A 20,921-nucleotide genomic window follows, 5' to 3' on the forward strand; every position below is an offset into this window, starting at 1 on the left:
TTGAAACCAGCCTCTAGTGGTCATTTGAGGAACTGCAGCAATTCATTTGGCTTCAGATTTCAAAATTAAAGACTGGCCATCTGGTTCACTCATTAAATATTTTAATTCACCAGATGTATGAAACAGCTGCTTTATTTCCATTTTATGATCAAATATCCTGCTTAAGGACCTCAACACAAACTCAGAAAAAAAGTATCACAAACTGCACAGACAGTTTTTTCCTTTAATGTTCACCAACAGGTTTCAACACAAAGTCTCGTTTCTTCACAGTATTGCATTTCATTTTACAGACTACAGAACTGCTGAGTGAAGGCACAAAACTAGAGATCACTTTGCAGACAAAATCCCAAAAAGACGAACAGAAAGACACCAAACCATCTCCTAAAACACATAAAAACAGGTTATCACCGACAGAACAAAAACACGCCATAAAATGACTTTTCTGCAGCTTTCTTTTAATCCCTCCTCCTCATTGTTTTCAAAAGTCTGTTTTCTAGATGTTTTCATCTGATAGTCAGCCAAACCCCGCCCCTTTGTGACCAGCTCTTCCAGGCTGCTGGTTGTGACTGTCCATCAAGTCCCAGGACAATGGAGCTGGCTCTGCTACTAAAGTACACGGATGAGATTACAGCTTTTGATAGATACTTTGCTCTTTTGGCCACACGTGAAGCACGCCGTCACCAAAACTCAATGGAGTGGAATCGTAGCTTCATGCACGCTTCAGCGCCGAACCCACAGTAGGAAACATTAAGCACTGATGCTGCTGTAGAGGACAAACTCTAAAATCACATCTGGAGAGTAAAAGTCTGTTTAACTGTTGGCTACAAATAAAGTATTCGGAATAACAGAAACATAAAAACGAGGAAGATGCGGCTCTGATAAAACAACAGCTTTGTCTGAATTCCTTCACTACTCCTGAACCTCTAAAACACAGGGACCGACCATCCAGTGCCCTGGATAATTCAGACACCACGCTAACTGCTTATTTTTATTTTAACTGCCAAATATGACAGCCATTTACAAAAGACAGTTTATGGATTTCTTCAAATGACAAATGGTTCAAACGTGATGCATCAATGCATATTAGTTTGTCGCAGAGACTTCTGGGAAATTTCCAGGGCAACGCATTTTGGAATTGTAGATTTGGACAGCTCTACAAAATTGAGCACTAACTGGGAGTGGTGAGGGAATTCGGACTTTTATGTTAATTCAAACCTTTCTAAATAACAATAAAGTCTCAGTTTTCACTTTGAGAAGCTGTTTTTTTTTAAGAAAAACCTTAAATGGAAGTCGAGCCCCTTTCAGTCATTCTTTTTGAAATATTGCTGATTTTCTGAATAATTTCTTTTCCAACCATGGAGCGTTTTTACACATGGTTTGAGCTGCAGAGTTCTTTTTTAACCATTACATGGATTTCAAAATCAAACAAGTTTTAAAAACCTTCACAAAAATGAATATTTTAGAAACTAAAAAGGAGAATTAAGTTTTGTTCTCACATCAGAGACCGACTCAGCAGTGCTGAGGTTTACGTCTCCTTGGAAGAATCCAGACCGATCAAAAGTCTTCCATCGTCACAAAGCAGCCGATGGTAGAACTGCTTGATTCTGTCCCTCCTCAGGTCTTCAGGAAGTGACCTCCAAACGCTCCAGTTTCCCTATGAAAGGGACTTTAGAGGTTCTCCAGGAGCTTTCAGATTCAGGTTGATCTTAGGATCAAAAGAGCTTGAAGGTTTTCAGAGGCTTCAGATCAAACCTTTTCTAACTTCCTGATTTCTGACGCAGCAAAGAAGACTGTTTTTGCAAATTATAAATACACTAATGAACTGAACGTTGAACCTTTTTACTGTAAAATATCTCAATAAATAAACAAGCTAAAGGCTTTTCTTTTTTTTACCTTCAGTTTTACAACAACTCCACCTTATTTTAGTTGAAGAATTTCCACAGCTGCCAAAAACAAAGATGGCGCATGTGTAGCTCCAACAAAACTTTGATACCGAGTCTCACAAACGACACGTAAACACGTCATAGAAAAGATGAGCGCAGGTACGCCTCACACGGGCCGCTGCGTCGGTCCAGCTTTCTTCTGCTTTGTACATTCATGGAGCTGCAGGTCGGTTTCTGGGACAATGAACCACATGCGTCTCCTCCTGCAGATCCTTCTGGATGTCATTATTGCAGAAACTTTCTTCTAGGAGAAAAGTGTCAACAAAAATCCTCCAAACTAGCAGGGAAACTGTCAACATTAGGAATTCAGACCACAAAGTGCATTTTTCTCTTTTGAAAATGATAGAAGCTGAAGGTGAAGCTGTTCATGATCCATTTTGAACATTCATTGAAGCTGCTTTTGGACTGTGATATGAGAACTGGACTGAGTGACCCCTCCTCCTCCCCCCCGGTGTTCCAAACAGGAAGTACCAGCTGGTTCTAAGAAGCCAAAATCTGTATCATGAAAAAATGGTAAATTAATCGACTTCATTTGGTTGGAACCAGAAATTAACTACTTTCTATGGGTGACATCACACTCACTCAGTCCAGTTCTCATACACAGTCACTAGTTTGGACCATAGGATGAAGAAAGGAGGATGAAGATGCAGCAAGTCAGAACAGTAGTAATCGACTGCATTTCCCTTAAGCAAAAATCTATTCTCTCTTCATCCTGCAGATCTGAAAAGAGGACTTCCTCAGGTCTGAGTCGGACCCAGAACTTCTGTCTGTGCTTTGAGAACCAAACTAACGCCAAAAGGCCCAAACAGAACACTTTCTCTTACCCTGAGTTTCTTCACTTTCGTTCCTTCAAACAAGCTAAAGTGTCTCGATTGTTGTGTAGTTTTCCCGCCGCAGCTTCAACATCTACCTGAAACACCTCAAACCTCCACAGAGGTTCTGACATGGGGGACAATCGTGGATTAGGAGTATTTGAGTCTCATTCGATTAGTTTGTTATGTCTTCACAGTGCTAAAGAAACCTGGTTTCCTCCTCTTCTCTGTCCTCTCTCCTTCTGAAAGCGTCGGTCCTGCATGCCAGCAGACCTTTTGTGCAAATGAGGAAACCCGGCCTTAAACCTCCATCCTGGTTACTTCACACAATGATGGATTCAGGAAACCAGGTTCCTCCTGGCACAGAACATGTGAACGGGTCACGCTCTGAACTGGATGTGAGAACTGAGCTAAAGCAGATGGAGATGTTTACACACCTAAGTGCGTCAGGCGTTTGTGCTGATGAAGAGGCTCCACCCCAAAAAGTGTTAAGAGTTGAAACCTTCAAAGTTTCTCCTGCAGCTTTTTCTCTCTACTTTTACATCATAAATAATCTGATTCAGCTTTATTCTGGTCATAAATGTACATTTCCAGATTAGCAGCAGAACTGCTGTAATCTGGGATTCTCCACAGTTTCCTCGGGTTAACTCGCAGCTGCCCCCGCTGTCCCAAAGTTCTAGGCCTCGTACCCGGTGGAGCGGCGCCGCTGGTGGTTCCAGATGTCGTTCCTGTGTTCCGGCCGGCAGAACAGCCTGGACGACTGGGCCAGGCGCTCACGGTGCTCCCGCTCGCGATCCCGTTCCCCGGAGACTTTAGAAGCTGCGGGGTGGCCTCCGAACTGGGTGAAGGACTGGGTTCTTCTGTCTGGGAAACCGTAGGAGAACAGCTGTCCTCCTGCTGACCTGCAGGAGGACCAAAACACAAATTTAGACATTAAGGTGCTTTCACACCGTGGAGGCAGCTGGTTTCAATGTTATGTCAATGGAACAGACGCAACATGAGGTGATCTGAAGTCCCGCTGGGCAATTTGAGTGATGGGCGCGGCGGTCCGGCAGCAGCTCCATTTGAGCAGCCAAAATTTAAATACCTGAATTAAATACCTGCCAATCAGGAACTCAGCTTTAGGTTCCTTAGAGCTATCATCCTAAGAACATTGGCTGGTAGCTCCTCCCACATGTGGCCGCGGCACCAAACTCAGGAACACATTTTTTAACAGGCGACGACCAGCAAATTCGTTGCGTAACGAAATTGTCGCACGAATCACATTCGGTGTGAATGCACCTTTAAAGAGTTTTATCCCAAACATTATCAGCTCCTCCAGTGGTCATTTGAGGAACTGCAACTTCTAGAATTTCTTGACTGAATGACTTTTCATTGTTAAGTGATATTTTACGTCAGTAATATGTTACATATTGGCGTAAAGTCGGTATGAAAAGTTGCTTTTCTCCGCATCAGAATCAGGTTATTCACGCTGATCGAGTACACACTCGAAGGGTCAAAGAGCGTGTCATTTAGGAGCAACATTTCCAGTGTTAGCCCTCTTGTGTTAGCACCTCCTCAACACTCTTCAACTGCTTACGCAGCTCATGTAATTCCAACTAAATCTGACACGGAGAAAGCAACTTTGTGTTCATATGAAACGCTTCAGGGCTGCAGGGTGGCGCAGTGGTTAGTGCTCTCGCCTCACAGTGAGAAGGCCCCGGTTCGAATCCTGGCTGGGACCTTTCTGTGTGGAGTTTGCATGTTCTCCCCGTGCATGCGTGGGTTTTCACCGGGGACTCCGGCTTCCTCCCACCGTCCAAAAACGTGCTTCATAGGTTAATTGATGACTCTAAATTGTCCCTAGGTGTGAATGTGAGAGTGAATGTGTGTGTGATTGAGGTCCTGCGACAGACTGGCGACCTGTCCAGGGTGTACCCCGCCTTCGCCCATCAGTAGCTGGGATAGGCTCCGGCACCCCCGCGACCCCGAAAGGGAAGAAGCGGTCAGGAAAATGAATGAATGAATGAAACGCTTTATAATGTGGCTTTTATATGCACAAAGCTACTTTTGTCCCCATCAGAATTGGTCTATTTACGTTAAATACTTAAGCACTTCACTTTTGTTGAGTGTTCCATATCATTGTAGTGCACAGTATTACACATCAACACAAAGCTGATTTTCTCCTTTACAGAATTCACTGGAATTACATTAATTGTGTAAACAGTTGAAGAATTGCGGCGTTTCTGAAAGACTAGACTTCAGTAAAGTTTTTGTGAGGGTGACCCGAACAGAAAGCGCTCAGAAGGAGGGGGTTTGAACATGAAGCGGGGGACGCTCCTTTACTTTGCATTCAGACTCTATGCGTTTGGTTTAATCTTGGAGTCTCACCTGCTTTTAGTGATTCTGTGAGCGAAGTTCTCCGGCTGAAAAACACAGATCAGAGGAAAAAAACAGGATTTTAACTTTAGTGCTCACAACAGCAACTCTATCATGCATCTTCAGGGCAGAAGTTCAAAAGAAGTTATAAATATTTACAAAAACAGAGTTTTTACTGTCATTAGTGAGAAAAGTGTAAAAACATGAGAATAGATAATGAAAATAGAAACTCATATAAATACTAACAGGAGCTTAAATCCTCTGAACTCACTTGTGACTAGGGCTGGGACAAGTATCGTAGTACTCTGATATTTGAAATCTGTTCCAGAAAGAATACGTTTGAAAATGTGTGATGTCTGAGAACGCAGTCTTTATACATGTAGCAGCAAAACACTTCAGACATTGTGGCAAAACAGTAACATGCAAGGCAGCACTGGATTTTAAGTAGGGGTGCAACAGAACATGTCTTTATAGTGATTTGTCTGAATGGTGTAAATCACACGTGTACCTGAGAAGTGTGATCTGTTGGTACCTGCTGGTGGTTGCACTGAGGCGGGCTGCCGTTAACCTGGTAATACTCCACCAGTCGCTCAGTCAGGGCGATGCGGGTCAGCAAATTTTCTATGAACTGTTGGATCCGAACTTTACCGCTGGTTTCCTGTCGGACTGCGGCGTCCAGGAACTTCTGAATAGTCGACACCTCCCTGAAAAGATGCATGCTGGGATGAGAACAGAAGAAACAAATCAATGAGCGTCCCCGGCGGCGACTGCACCTCTCCCGCCGCTCCAGCTCGTTCTCTGAGGCGTTCAGCTGCTCCTTTAGGGCGGCGATCACCATGACCGCCACGTCCACCTGCCGACTCAGCGACCTCTCTCTGTCTGCGACTTCCTGCCGCTCCTGCGCCAGGTGCTGCGAGTGAGCGCGCTCACACAGGAGCTCTGTGTCGGTGTGGGCCAGCTCCGTGCTGAGCCGGGCCAGCCGCCGCTGCATGGTGCTGTCAGCCGCCCGCAGCATGCTGGCCAGGCGCCGCCGCACGGCGGCCGAAGCCGCTGCCGCCTGGAGGCCAGGGAACGGGCTCTGCTCTGGAGGAGACAGCACACATCATAAGCTGTGACACTGAGCTGCAGCTCCTGACGGTGGAACCAAAACAAACGTACCCATGAGCTCCAGGTCTGGAAGAGGTTCTGCAGGGCTGAGGGGGGCTGGGAGCGGGAATGGCAGGTGCTGCTGGTGGCTGATGTGGTGACACGCCTCTGACCTTCTGCTGGACAATTTGAAGTCCTCATTTCTGCCTTCATCCCTTTCCTCACCATCATCTTCATCATCATCTACTTCAGCTTCCATCCCTGCTTCCTCCTCATCCTCCTCCTCCTGGGTGCCCACCCCGACGCTCTGAGTGCGCCTCCTCACAGAGCTGTAGGAGTGGAAGTACCCGCTGTCCCTGCTGTCGCTCAGGGAGCGGACATGCGGAGGCCTGCCCGCGCTCTGCTGCCCCCTGCGGGTCGGGAGGCTCATTTCATGCCAGGGGATCGCAGCCGTCAGCGGGTCAGGGAGTTTTCCTGTGATGCTGAAACCGCCGGAGGTCACATCTGGGGATCGGTAGGAGTGGTGGTATTCCAGGTGGGCGCGCAGAGAAGCCAGGCTGCAAAAACGCTCCTGCTCGCCGCAGCGAGGGCACCGGAACGGGAGTTTGCAGGAGGAGACGGCTTCTGGGACGGCACCACAGGCCTGGACGTTCTTCTCTAGAAGGAAAGAGCCAGCACTTCTGGAGCAGAGCTTCTGCTGCATCACTAAGTCTGAAAACAGACAGACAAGAAAGACGAGAAGATACCATCAAGTTTTTATAAGGAAAAACTAAAGCCAAGCTGGGTATTGCCAGAAATGTTCAGAATTGATTCAATTCACCAGAGCCTGGATCGATTCAATTCTGATTTTTCAGATTCTTTGGATCCACTGAATTCAATTCGATTCAATCAAATTTTAAGTTTACACTTTTAGACACGTTTACTTAGAAAGACATTAATAATCTATATGTTTGGAAGATTTTAACATTATTCTGAGACAGTTCATAGACTGTTTTTTTAATTTATTAGTGAAATAATATTGGAGATTGTTAATACCAAACAGTGTTACATGGATTCTAAACTGAGAAACTCCAAAAATTGTTCTGCCTCTCCTGGAGGGCGTTTCAGTTGGCCATTTGGTGGCAATTGCACTATAACACAACACCTTATTCCAGATGAACAAGAAAGTATGAGCAAAAAACTGTTTTAGACCACAAATGGTTACTTTAAAAATATTTCCTTAAAAGGAGTTTGGAAAGTCATGCCTGTAAGTTTATAAAGATGTTCATTTAGTGAAAGATGTAAGCTTAGGTTGACCGAGCATTAGGTTTACTCGTCCTATTGGAAATCTCATTTACACGTTAGCATCAAGCTAGCGGACTTTAGCATTACGCGTTAGATCGATCTCCACTTTTAGGGATCAATTATTGATCTACTAACCTTGATTTTATCAACCCAGCCTAATTCACAGTTTGCAGAAGGTGAACAAATCTCTAGTATCAAGCGTTTATTCTTATGCTTTCAATCTTTTTAGTTTATGAACAGAAATTTTGACATTATTCAATCAATTTTGTGTCCCACCCATTGACTGTATATGAGAACTTGACCAAGTGTGTATGACATCACCCATAGCAACTTTCAGCTCAAACCAAATTGAAGTCTTTTAAATCACGTCTTTGTGATATGGGCACCACCATGTTGGAGCCTGATTACATCAGTTAGGAGTGATTGGTCCAAGTCGGTCTGAGTCAAATCAACCAATCAGGAGATTGCTTGTTAAGTCCACATCCCTAACACTTTAAAAAGAGCTCAAAGTGCTGCACAAAGAAAACAATAATAATAACACTCTCTAACACACAGGCAAAACAATAACAACAAAAATTAATAAGAGAACACATGTAAAAATCTACCATCATGAAAAAGAGGAAACTACAATTTTATTTTTTTACTTTTGCATTGAAGTTCTGTTCAGGCAAGTTCTCTGGAGAAACTTGCATCACTTTGCCTGGTACCACTCTCCACATTTGGGGGGGGGGTGATTTTCAATTGAACATAACAAAGACATCCCACTCTACATATTGGAGGGCCAGTATAAGCTACATAGCCCAACAGTCAATCGTAGTGTAATCCACACCTCTGCTTACATCTATGATTGACAATAGCCCCGCTCCACAAGCCCCGCCCCCTTTTTGGCATTTTTCAAATAGGGACTGAGAATGGAATAAGCCTCCAACTGCACTATTTAATTACTCTTTAGAAATACCAAAATCAAAACAAACAGCCCCCCATATTGCTATTTTGCCATTTATTTCCCTTGTTTATTATTAAAAAAAAGTTTAATCTACCTTAATTGAATTTTTGGGGGATTACAAAAAAACACATCAGCCCACAGTGGGATTTGAACCAGGGACCTCTTGGTTGTTAGACCAAAGCTCTAACCACTAGGCCAATGGGGTGGAAGGCAATTATGTGGTCAGAGTTCCTTTTAACACTGACAGGCTACGTGGTGAAAACCTTTGGGGATTGTTGGGGGTTTTCAAGGTACTCAAACCCTAAATCCACTCTTTTTGGCTCTTTACATCTACAAATGACACTTTAAAGGTACTGCCTTTTTGGTTTTTGACTCATACAACCATGAGTAGACCCAGTATATGCTACATTGCGCAACAGTCAATCATAGATCTAAGCCACACCTCTGCCGCTCAGTCTGGCTCCACAAGCCCCGCCCCCTTTTTGGCATTTTTCAAATAGGGACTGAGAATCGTTTATAAGCCAGTCATACCATTGAACTTCAATCCTCCGCCTTTCTGGGCTTGGTTAATCAGCATTTACAAGCTCAGTTGACTAGATTCTTACACAAAGGAAAAAATCTGTTCATTTGACAGCAGTGTGTTACCTGTAACACTAGAAGGCACAGTTCTTGCACTATTTACAGCTTAGTTCTTAGAGATAACAAAAATGTAAACATAGCACAACATCAATGATTTCCTAAGCTTTAATTTGAGCCATTTTTTGTGGAATTCGGGTATAGAAATGAGGGAGCTAGGCATATTTTTGTGGTTTGATTTCTGCATGTCTTACAGAAAATTCCAGTATATTTTGTTAAATTAAAAACAAGTTTATTTGAATGAATCAAAAACCAAAAAGGCAGTACTTTTAAAGTCCCATTTGTAGTAGCGAAGTAGCGAAGCCCATATCCTATTAAAGCGGGCTGCACAAAATCTGTCAAACATCTTAACGTTTAACAAGAGACCACATATTTTAACTGAGGTATCTGATTGGTCCAAGGTATAACTAACTTTCATCGCAGAAAAACTATGAAAAAAATGGATTAGCACAAACATGCAACAGAGCAAAAATGTTAATTCGGAAAAATCTAATGATTGAGTAATAGATGTTTATTTGCCATTAGAAGTCTATGAGATGGGTACTTCCTGTGTGGAACACAAGGGGGGAGGGGTCAGTTAGTGCATTTTACATATATGATCAATGGTTTATAAAAAAGTGTGTCAGTCTGAGAAAAGTTAACAAAGTGTATATTGTGAGACTTTACGGTATTAATACAGCTGTTATCCTACTAGACAGATCTCACCTTTCCTGGGTTGTTTTCAGAACGTAACTCCTGCGGGAGGATTGTATTAGAATACAGACCACAAAAACTCTTACAGAAGCTGGGTGAGACATTCAAAGAACTTCAACAAAAACAAAAATTCTCTATTTTTTCCACAAGTCTAAATTCGGCAATTAACTGAATCTAAGTACTGTGATAAAATATGGCTTACTTTTTGCATGCTTTAGCTTTTAGTAGTAAACAGCACATTGGGTTGACCCACAGAATTTTTCCGGGTCATTCATTAAGGTCATTCCCACAATCAAGGTGTCTTTGAGGCCCCAATATCATGTGAATCCAATCAAGATCGTTTGGCCTTGTTCCTGACATACAGAGATTTCTCCATTTTTTATTCGGATCTTCAGTTCCTCAGTTCTGTAAAGCCTTCATTTTGATTGACAAATAACTTTATTTAAACGTTTTATTTTTACATATTTTTAAAGCTTCTAATAAATTGACTGAGACGTTAATTAACCATATATTCACTCCTGACAACAATTAGGTAGTAAGCTCTTTGCATTTTAAGGCAATATGTTCAAAAAGCGGCAAAATGGGGAACATAAGTCTGCTTTTCGAGAACATTTAGTACAAAAATGGGCCTTTTAATTAATGCACTGTAGCTAAAAGCCCTGCTAATGAATGACAATGCTCATATTTTCTGAAGAAAAGGCCATATTTGCAGATAATTAGTTCCTTGGCTGCATTATTTTCGTACCTCGTTAATTGCTGGAGCCTGTTGGTTCACGCTGCTGCTCTGGAAGGAGCGGGGGACGGCTGCGTCAGCCCGAACCGAGCCGCGCGGACATGTTCCGAGTGACGTCACATCGAACAGTAACAGGTCAGACCCGCGAACGGAGACTGCCGCAGCGCGAGGACGCCACCGTACCGAGCAGAAAGCCTCCTCACCGCCGGCACACGAACCGAGCCACCCGCGTGACCGTCACTGATTAAAGACGTCTGCCGCTATGATGTCATCCATTCTCCAGAGCAGTGTTGCCAGATAGAGTCACGGGTTTTCAGCCCTAAAGTCATCTAAAAACTGCCAAACCCCACAAAAAAGTCAAGGAGATAAACAGCTTGAAAATAGCAGTATTTAATCATTCAGTATTTATTTGAGGCATTTTTTTATTTTATTTTATTTTTAAATATTACATCCACCATTTTTGCAGTCAGTCAGAGCATGGGATGAAGTATCTGGCAACCAAGGAAGAACAAATGGGAGCTTAAATGTCTGCCTTCTCTTATTTTATTTTACTTTATTTCGTTAAAACCTCCAAAACAATAAAAAATAAATAAACAAGTAATTAAAAACCCATATAATACAGGGTTCTGGTTAAACTTATGTTCAAAAGAAGAAGGTGTTCCTGCATTTTTCCTCTTCATTAATTTATGTGAGGTATTTTAAGGAGATTTGCTTACGAGCTAAACTTCTATAAAACCTTAAAAAAAACTGTTCTTGTGAATGCAAAATAGTTTAAGACAGCTCAGGAACAGGTTTGGTTTAGAGAGTGAGTTTCTATTGTAACCTACATGGCCCGGAGATAACTACCAATTTTGTAACCGAAAATTGAGTTTATTGATGAAATTTATAGAACTTAGATATTCAACAGACCTTCCTTTTTGGAACAGGGTCCTAATGTTTTTCAGGTTTGCTAGGTTATGGAGTAACTTTCTTCTTAAGAAAACAACAACAATCCACTGAAAAACAATACAAAATCGTTTTTAAAGTTTAACATCCAGCCCATTTGTAGCTGTCCTTGCAGCTGTTTCTATCCTCCCTCAGACAACATTTGCTACACCTTATGCACCTGGCAGACCCAGAGATCCTCCTTACATAGTCTGTTCCAAAAACCACATCAACAGCTAGATTGAAACATCAGAACTATGTCAGATTTTTTTTTTAAATTCAATTGAGTTCAATTTTATTTATTTAGCCCAATATTACAACACGCTTGTCTCCACAAGCTTCACACTGGTAATTGTCTAAAAACATCAAATCAGTCATAAAATATCAACAAAAGCTGATTTCTAAACTAAACTAAACTGGGCACCCCTGCCCTGGGACTCTCCTTCTCTGTATTATTATTTATGTTTTATTAATTTCTAGGATTACAGCTGACTAATGAATATTTTAATAGTTAAAATAATGGTTATGTCAGACATAAATCTTGTCTGAGATAAAGAGAACAGCAAGTTTGAGGAGCACAAAGTGATTGTCAGATTGACTGAGTCCTCAACTATAAAGATGTGAAATAATATGACCGTTTTTCATTGAAATATTTGTAATTACATGACAACATGACCTTACTCTGTGGGAGAAGTAGTGAAGTTCAGGAGATGTTTGATGTTTTTATTGTTTTGAATGTAAACACTGTCTGCTCCAATTGATTTGAATGACAGTAAGGTGTTGAGTTGATTTCTGCCAAACATCATACGACTCATTAACTGACTTATGAAATGACCATCTCGTGCAGCCACGGGCTGATTTCCAGAAGGAAGACCAGGATCTAAAGCTGAAGCTCGCCCAGCAGGACTCCATCCTCTCCGAGCTCCGAGCTTAGATCCCAGAAGCACAGGAAAGGAAAAAACACCGGGTCCGTCAAAGAGTAGAGGCTGAGATGGTCAACAGGTATCATGAGCTTCCTTTTGATGAAATGAAAGAGGTGGATGAAAATAAAGAGATGGATGAAAATGAAGAGATGGGAGAAATGAAGAGATGGAGGAAAATAAAGAGAGTGAAGAAGAAAGCAAAGAAAATGACCTGGTCTTTGAAGACAGAAGAAGATCAAGAAGATCAAGCTCTCAACTAGGTTAAAGAATTGAATGAATGTCTGCAAACACTCCAGCAGACAATTCTAAGAGGAAAAAAGAAAAAAGTAAGAAGAAAGTGGAAGAAGTCAAAGAGCCAAAAGATAAACCTGTGAAGAGGTTCTCCTTCTAAAATTTGCTTCGTAGGCTGTTTGGCTTCAAGACCTAAAGGGAAACCAAAACTCAACAAATGCCCAGTGAACATTTCAATGGGCCCGATGGTTTACCTATGGGCTCCACCAGGGCATCTGCTACAGTCTCTGCTTCCTGATCTGGGATGGCACATGCTTTGGGCCAGCAATAGCCCATGGCAACAATACTTGTTACCTCTGTCAAAAATACGTGCTCATGCTCACGGAGGAAATCCGTCTCACGTCCCTGAGAAGTCACATAATCACTATACTCTCTCTCTTCCTTGATTTTCGGTCGAGCGCCGTCCTGTCCTGCTATACGGCCAAGTCGCACGCTGGGTTAGCTTGACTCAGTTGGTCAAAAATGCCGGTGTTTGATTTCTGACACCAGTGTAACGTCCTGCTGGATGTAATGAAGAAGCAAAGGTGATCGGTTCCAACCATGAAGCTTTTAATGAACTCAAATGGTTACTGTTGACCGTAACCACACCACATCCAGCACACAGAAAAACTTGCTCTAACTTGCTCGTACCTCATTCATTCTCCCCCTCCTTTTATCGTCTTGCTCCTCCACCCAAACCCACACTCATCCAATCACACTCATCCACTGACTGGAGCAGCAATGTAAAACAGAACATATTAACAAATCTAACAAATCAACATTGGTCACTACAATAATGTCGTGTTGGCTTCATCTTCACTTTATCCAGTATACAATATTCTTGGGAGAAAAGAAATCTGAAGACTCTCACTGCTATTCCTGGTGATCCACCAGATGGCAGCATTGTTCCATCATTGTTCAGAAGCCCTGGAGAAAAGAAAACTGTTCCACCCCACTGTCAATAAAAGGAACAGGTCCCTCAATTTTGATACATTTGTGTAAGCTCTATTGTGGCCCTAAAGGCTCACAACTTTATGTTCCCATTACAAAACTTTAGGGTCAAACCACAACACTTTACAGTGGCCTTGAAGGGAAACAACAACACTTTAGGGTCACAACACAACACTTTACATTGACCCTAAAGGGAAACAACACAACTTTACAACAGAACGCTTTTGTGTCACAACACAACACTTTAAGTTCGAAACACTTTAGGGTGACCCTGAAGGGTCATAACACTAAGTTCACAATATAACACTTTAGGGTCACACACAACACTTTACAGTGACCCTATTGCAGTAGTAGTACTGTAAAGGGATGCTGCAACTCGGTTACAGAGGAGATGACGACTAAGAAGGTATGCTGATATGACATATAGATTGATGGGAAAACAGTGCAACGTGCATCACGTTAAAAGTTGTTTTACTGAGTCTGTATTCATCCAACAACATTTCAATGAGTTGCTGTGTCTCATCGTTGCATTAAACTCTTTAAGTTTCACATTAGTGTGGTAGTTGTTAAGGTTAGTGATTAAATCATGCTAGGTAGTATGATATATTATGTATGCACTTTGGAGTTTGATTTTTATGTTCAAAATGTTCTGCAGGACGGTCACAACTTCTGAGCAAAACTGAAGCCTGTATCTCAGACAGCGAGAGAACGACCGAGTATTGTTATTTGTGTTGTTTTTTCTTTTGTAGCCTGGGGTGTTGAGTTTGCCTTACAGGATACAAAACTAGGGTTTAAAGTTGTGTTTGAAAACACAATCCAAACTGATCATAGACCTGCTTTCTGTAGACAACAAACTTATTTTTTTGGCATTTGTATGTTTAAGCATGTGATTGTAAAGCTTTCACCACATATAAATATGGAAAAAGCAAAAAACTACAGTTAAAATGATTAAATAAAAATAATGTTTTCTTGTGCTTTTAGACACTTGTCATGGCTTCCTCACTACCACATCTCACATCCCAGAACTCTATGCAATCCACGTAGAATTATACCATCTTAGGATAGAAAAGAAACAACTTTATTGATCCCACAAAGAAGACACAATATTCCAATAGCTCTATTAAAAACAGACAAATAATTAAAATCCCAGAAAATATGTGTCAAAAAGTCATTACAGTTTTATGACAGTGATTTACTTCACGCAGCAACAGTAGAATCTAAAAACAAACAGGAAGAAGACTACCTTGAATTTAAAAATCCTGACACAACTCCATGAAAGTGACCTCTGCTGGCTAAATACTACAACACTTAAACTTATTGAAGTCAAAGGAGGAAATCTGTTAAGAATTAACAATTTACCACTTTAATAAAGTTGAATTTCAAACTTTTTTGTTGGTTCAATAATCCATGTTAGTGAATTCTTTGATTTTCACAAATTGCAGGTAATAAAATCAGGAGACAAAAGCGATTTATCAAATAATCAAATGTTTGTGTCTGGATCCAACCTTCCTGAGGGACAATCCTCCAGTAAACCTGCTATTTTTGAAGATCCACTTAGTTTAGATAAACATGAACTTAAGCAGAACAAAGACAAGCCCACTTCCTGATTTATGTTGATAAGTTTGTTTCAATCTAATAACTCAAATGATCTTGTCATCTTATCAGGTTGTGCAGGAAGAAGGCTCCCAAATCTCAGAAAAAGTGGAGCAACAAGCAGCAAGAATCAAAAACAAACCGCACACCTGCACCTGCCTGAACTCGGAGCTGTTTTTGTGCCTCTAATCTGCTGCTGCCTTTACATTCTGTGCTCCTGAGTGTGCGTGTCGATGCATACTTCCTGAAAGGTGAAAGAAAAGTCATTTCTGACGCAAGCGAGCTGACTGAACTGAAGCGCCGACCGTCTCCTTTTCACCTGTAATTACACCTGTGGCGGTTTGAGGGGAAGAGCTCAATCTCTAATCACTGTTTTGGTTCTAACGTTTAGGGGTGGAGATGGCTGTTGGTTTGTGTAAGTGTGCTTTAGTGCACCAGTAGAGTGTGCGTACACACTCTTCAGTGTAGGACATCAGCAAACAGGTAGAGGTGAGCTCTCACTCTGTGTGAGTCCTGCTGAACTTGATTGAACTCGTCATCTGGAGATAAACTTCTCCGCCTGAGGCCAAACACGCTAACATAAACATAGTGTCGCGCTCACACGCTGCAGCTCGCACGTCCACAAAATAAAAAAAAATAAAAAAAGTATTCATAATTTGAAGACAATATAGATGAGAACGCCACATGCAAAATGACTTTAGGCCTCGCTGTGTGAATTAAGACAAAAAGTTTAGCTGAAACCTTAATATTATGTGATGGTTTTAAATCCATTAGTAAAGTTATCTTAACCAGTTCCTGATGATACCTCCTCTGTCTTAGGAGCAGTTTATGAACAAAACATTTGACTGATCATATCTTCAGAACAACGATGTATAACATTAGTGTATAAGTATCTTTAGACATTTGATATCACTACAAATGTTAGAAGAAAATTATGTTTTATCCTTCCCTAATCAAAGAACAAAAACACTGGAGCTCCGGTTTTAAAAGGGTTAAAGTTGTTAGATATTTTCCGAGTGCCAGCAGCTATGCGCTAACGTAGATGACTGGAAACTGTTCATGCCATCATTGAAGGTTAAAGACGTCCAAATTTGAAGACTTTATCTTTCCATAGGGAAGCATCTTGGATTCAGACTGCAAGTTGGTGGTACCAGGATTATCTAAGCATAGATCTTAACCTTATCCAACCCCGATAAACTTCTCTAGCTCTTCCATGGAAAGGTCTCCTGAGCAGGTTTGGGTCTATTCATGTTTTTTTGTTTGTGAAACAAGCCTCAAACACATCCAGATGTCCGATCCACCTTGACTGGGTCCTCTAAATAATGGAGACCACCAAGTTTTTCAAGGATCCGTCAGGTTGACTGGGCGCTCCCACCATGAAGGATGGTAAACACAATATTTATTTAGAGGAAGCTAACATCAGTTTATTCAGATTAACGACTAACCTGTAAATTGACACCTTGGACCTTAGATTACAAGACTCTGATGTAGTTATAATGAGCATTTTTTTTTGCCAAAAGAAAATCAGCTTTTTTCTCTTCAAAATAAGATCCCTGTGATGCTCCATCGGTTGTAAAATTGGTGATATTATTGCTAAAACACAGAAATGGTATGGAGAAAGAGAGAGATGCAGCTGGTCACCCAAGGCTGAACCTTGTAGAAGTTGTGACCCCGGAGAACAAGTGTGTGAGAGTGTGGAGCGTCTTATCGCGTTGGCCAGCTTGTGTTAGATCTTATCCTCGTCCTCAGGGTTCACGTCTTTTGGAGTTAATGGTTTTTATCAGCCGTGTCTGCTTCAAGTCTGAAAACCACTTGCGCTCTGGTGAGATAACTTTTTATTTTTAGTGTTTCATATCTCAAAGATGCAAATAAAGTCAATGTTTTTCAGCAGCTCATCTCCAATCTTATCACGTTCATCTGTGCATTCAAGCCCTCTTTATAAAAGATCTTTTTTTTCTATTTAGATTCGCATTTTGAGCTATTTTTTTCTCACTCATGATGCGTGATGCTCATATGTGTTGGTTCCTTTCTGCTGCATGATCCAGTGAACAGAGCACAGAGCGCACTGTGGTAGACAACACTTCATTGGAGTTCTCCTGTTTGGTCTTTTCATATCCACCAAAATAAAAGGAGATGCAAACATGAGTCAAAGCTCGTTGGAATGCAGGCCGAAGGGTTAAATCCCACAGAATTTATGATGATTATCTTTTATTTCACGAATAAAAGATAAATGCATAAGAAAGAAGAACATTTGAAGGAAAAACAACAAATTTGACAGAAATGTCTAATGGGGAAAAAAAACACTTTGGCTAAAAGGAAAAACAAAAAATAAAATAGAAAAGTAAATGAAAGCATAAAAAATGATAAGGATAAAATATTTTTTCCCAAAAATGCACAAATGTATTGCTTCAGATTGTGTTGTCCTGAGACAGGCTGGGACCTGTCCAGGGTGTACCCGGCCTTCACCCAAAAGAACCCAGATTAGGTTCTGGCAGCGACCCTGAAAGGGATACAGCAGGTTAAGAAAACAAATGGATTGATGTTACTTTAAGGGAATAAAAGGTAAAAGAAAAAACCTTAACGGAAAAAAACTGAATATATTAATAAACACAGGTAAAAAAAACTGCAGAACAACATAAACTAGAAAAGTTGCATTACCATAATACAATAATGCTGCAATAAATGCTTCTTACTGAATGCGGTTGCTGAAGCTGCTGAAGTAATTTCCTTAAAATTCTAAGGCTATTTGCATAATGCAACTTAAGTTTTTCAATGGATAAAATTAGTCAAATTAGAAAAAAAAAAAAAAGCTGAAAAGCTGCAAAAATATTAGATTGACTTGAAAATAGTAAAAAAAAAAAACATAGTAAATACCAAATTATCCAAAAACATTAGCATGTTACTAAAGTATTAGCTAAAATCTTGATTAGCCCCAAAAATTCTCAGTAGATAGCAAATTAGCCAAACACATTGACATGTTCTTAAAATATTCGCTAAACTCACAATTTTCCTAAAAAATCAAAGTTAATGTGAATGAGCCTAAAACATTAGTGTCACAGCTGAACCGTCCTCTGCCACATTTGACCACCAGAGGGAGCTATCACCTGAGTTTCAACATCCCCCTGAGCTTCTTCCGCACTGCATCTCCCATCAGCCTTTGCTCTCTACTCCCAAGTTTCACCAGCTGTTCCACATCAGACAATCATCTCAACAGTCTGACTCCAATCAGAGCTCCGTGTGAATCAGCTGACTGGCTCCAAACTCCTGCTGTAAAGATGAGGTAGTGATCAGCAGATTCAGGCTGGGACTCTGTGGTCTGGCTGAATGCCTATTTACAATCAACAAGCATGAAAGTGGTCTTTGTGATTGTGGGGAGCGAGAGTCATTTACTCATGTCATTTTTAATTGTAATAAGTATCAGGCAGAAAGGAGACATTTTTATGAAAGACAAAGTGATTTAAGCATTTCCACTTTTTCATTTCAATCTGTTTTTCCATTATGCGTTTCTGATTTGTTGATTAGGAAAGCACTCCATTTTCTCTGTCAAACTGGTTTGTATTTAAAAATTTAGGTTACTTCTACTGAAAACCTGTGGGGGCAGCATTACAAGCATCAGTAAATATTAGAAGAAGAAGAAGCTCAGTGCGAAGTCTTGTTAAGCATTCCTGACAGTCTGAGCGTTCCTCTAAGCCTGTTTCTCTGTTTTTGACCCCTACTTGTCCTCACTCCTGCCTGCCTTGCTCCTTGTTTTTGACTTTTGCCTGGTTTGACATCTCCATTTATTTATCTTGATATTAAATACCTGTTTGCATATAGATCCAAATGCCTCAGCCTCTTCGTCACAATTAGGATATTGTTACAATATTAGCTGAAGTCAAGAATAGCCCAAAAAACCTCAGTAGATGCCAAATTAGTCAAAATATAGTCAAAATTAGTCAAAAAGCCTCATTAGCATTAATGTCCCTGCTGTGCTGAACGTATTGATACCAATATTGCATAGGTCTGCATCGCTTCTCTCTGCTTCAGAATCTGCTGGAATTACCTTTATCATGTTAACGGTTGAAAAGTTACGGTATGTCAAAGAACTACTGGAGTGTCGCCGGCGACATCTCAGCTGTTAAAAGGGTTAACCTTTAAAGATAAACTATACCTTGGGGACTTTTGAATGAATTGTCCCTTTTCGTGCATTTCTATTAGCTTCATGCCGAAACTTTGGAGCTGAAATGAAGAAATCCCAGCAGCTGCTGCATTTGTTTTTCACCAGGTTTTGTTATAAAGAGGTAAGTGGCTCCAGTGAGGGTTTCAGAAAGTGGAGGTGGGTTTTCTCTCTAACAGCTTCCAGCAGCTCTGAGGGGAGCAGCGCTTTCAGACCACTTCTTGCTAATAGAGGATATTTACCCTAACGGGAACAGAGAGGGTGTAACCTCAGGTCACTGCACTCGGCAACAACACTGACACAAAGACACACAGGCGGCCCGCTCTGCTTTTACAGCAGGGACAGACGGAAACACTGCGAAAAACGTCTGTCTGAACAGGTCATGCAAGCCTGGGGCGTTTGGGTCAGCGGCGGGTCAGACGTGTTTTCTGACCTGCTTCCAGTCTTTTCTTGAAAACAAACTCGACAATTTGCCCATGCAGACGGTCAGTGGTGTCAAGATTTCCTGGTAGGATGTGACCAAACCACGGACTCCCTCCCAAATGTATCCTGAACTGATGCTTAGACCATGTGAAAGGGGCAGCTGACCTGATCAAGAAGAGAGGACACTATGACTGACACTATCAAGTCATATAAGAGCTGACCTTTATATTTGTTTTGCTTTTTCTCTTAGTATTTATGTAATAAAACTGAATTTATAAGGAACTTTAATAATTTACATCAGGGATAGGTAACTCCAGACCTCGAGGACTGTATTCCTGCATGTTTTCCAACATAACCTGCTCAGGCATAATCTAATTAGCTGCACACACTTGGACCAGGTAATCAGTCATAAATAGGACTTGGATATCTGTAAATCATGCAGACACTGCAGCCCTCGAGACCTGGATTTGCCCATCCCTGATTTAGGGTAAAGCATCAAAATTGTATTTATTTTTTTTTCGAAAAACTGCCTAATTTGTCAGAAGTAAATACAATATATCTTTTTTTTTAATCTATGGAAAATTGCATACTACATGGCTGCCGAGTGGCGAGGTGGTTAGCACTCTCACCTCACAATGAGAAGGTTCTGGTTTGAATCCTGACTGGGACTTTTCTGCTGTATGTTGTGTCTGAGTTTTCTCTGGTTTCCTCCCACTGTCCAAAGTCATGCTTCATAGGTTGATTAATGACTCTAAATTGTCCCTAGGTGTGTCGCCCTGCGACAGACTGGTGACCTATCCAGGGTGTAACCTGTCTTTACCCAGTTTGGCCTCAGTAACCCTGCGATCCTTAAAGGTGCTTTCACACCGAACACGATTCCGCGACAAATTCGCATGCCCCGCCCCTCTTTTGCCAAACGGCGAATTCGCTGCTCACTCCCTGTCAAAAAATGTGTTCCTGACGCCGTGGCCGCATGTGGGAGGAGCTACCAGCACTGTCTGTGTGGATATCTTACTTAGAATGAATGGAAGACACATACAATGTCGAGGAATAAGGTTTATTTAATGTGAAGAGTTCTTCAAAAACATCAGTAATCATCAGAGGTGGGACCAAGTCATTGTTTTGCAAGTCCGAGTCAAGTCCCAAGTCTTCGTCCTCAAGTCCGAGTCAAGTCCCAAGTCAAAAGCACT

At 41.3% G+C, this 20,921-nt stretch overlaps 1 protein-coding gene across 4 annotated transcripts; it reads right to left on the minus strand.

The window, feature by feature from the left end:
• Positions 1 to 203: 203 nt before the first annotated feature.
• Positions 204 to 11,232, minus strand: znf365 (zinc finger protein 365). Of its 4 annotated transcripts, none has more exons than XM_036215511.1 (7): positions 10,504 to 11,232; positions 6,272 to 6,910; positions 5,887 to 6,196; positions 5,646 to 5,817; positions 5,385 to 5,432; positions 5,126 to 5,160; positions 3,561 to 3,657 (listed from the first exon to the last, which is right to left on the minus strand). In XM_036215511.1, exons 2-5 carry the CDS (start codon positions 6,900 to 6,902, stop codon positions 5,391 to 5,393), a joined length of 1,155 nt encoding a protein of 384 aa, XP_036071404.1. In that variant the 5' UTR covers positions 6,903 to 6,910; positions 10,504 to 11,232; the 3' UTR covers positions 3,561 to 3,657; positions 5,126 to 5,160; positions 5,385 to 5,390. The 4 variants fall into 4 exon arrangements, with proteins under 4 accessions (XP_024153011.1, XP_024153013.1, XP_036071404.1 ...); XM_024297246.2 differs by having other exon boundaries at positions 5,622 to 5,817; XM_024297243.2 differs by lacking the exon at positions 5,385 to 5,432 and having other exon boundaries at positions 204 to 3,657; positions 5,622 to 5,817; positions 10,504 to 11,230.
• Between the last annotated feature and the right edge of the window lie 9,689 nt (positions 11,233 to 20,921).

Source organism: Oryzias melastigma, linkage group LG15, assembly GCF_002922805.2.
Source record: "Oryzias melastigma strain HK-1 linkage group LG15, ASM292280v2, whole genome shotgun sequence".
NCBI lineage: Eukaryota > Metazoa > Chordata > Actinopteri > Beloniformes > Adrianichthyidae > Oryzias > Oryzias melastigma.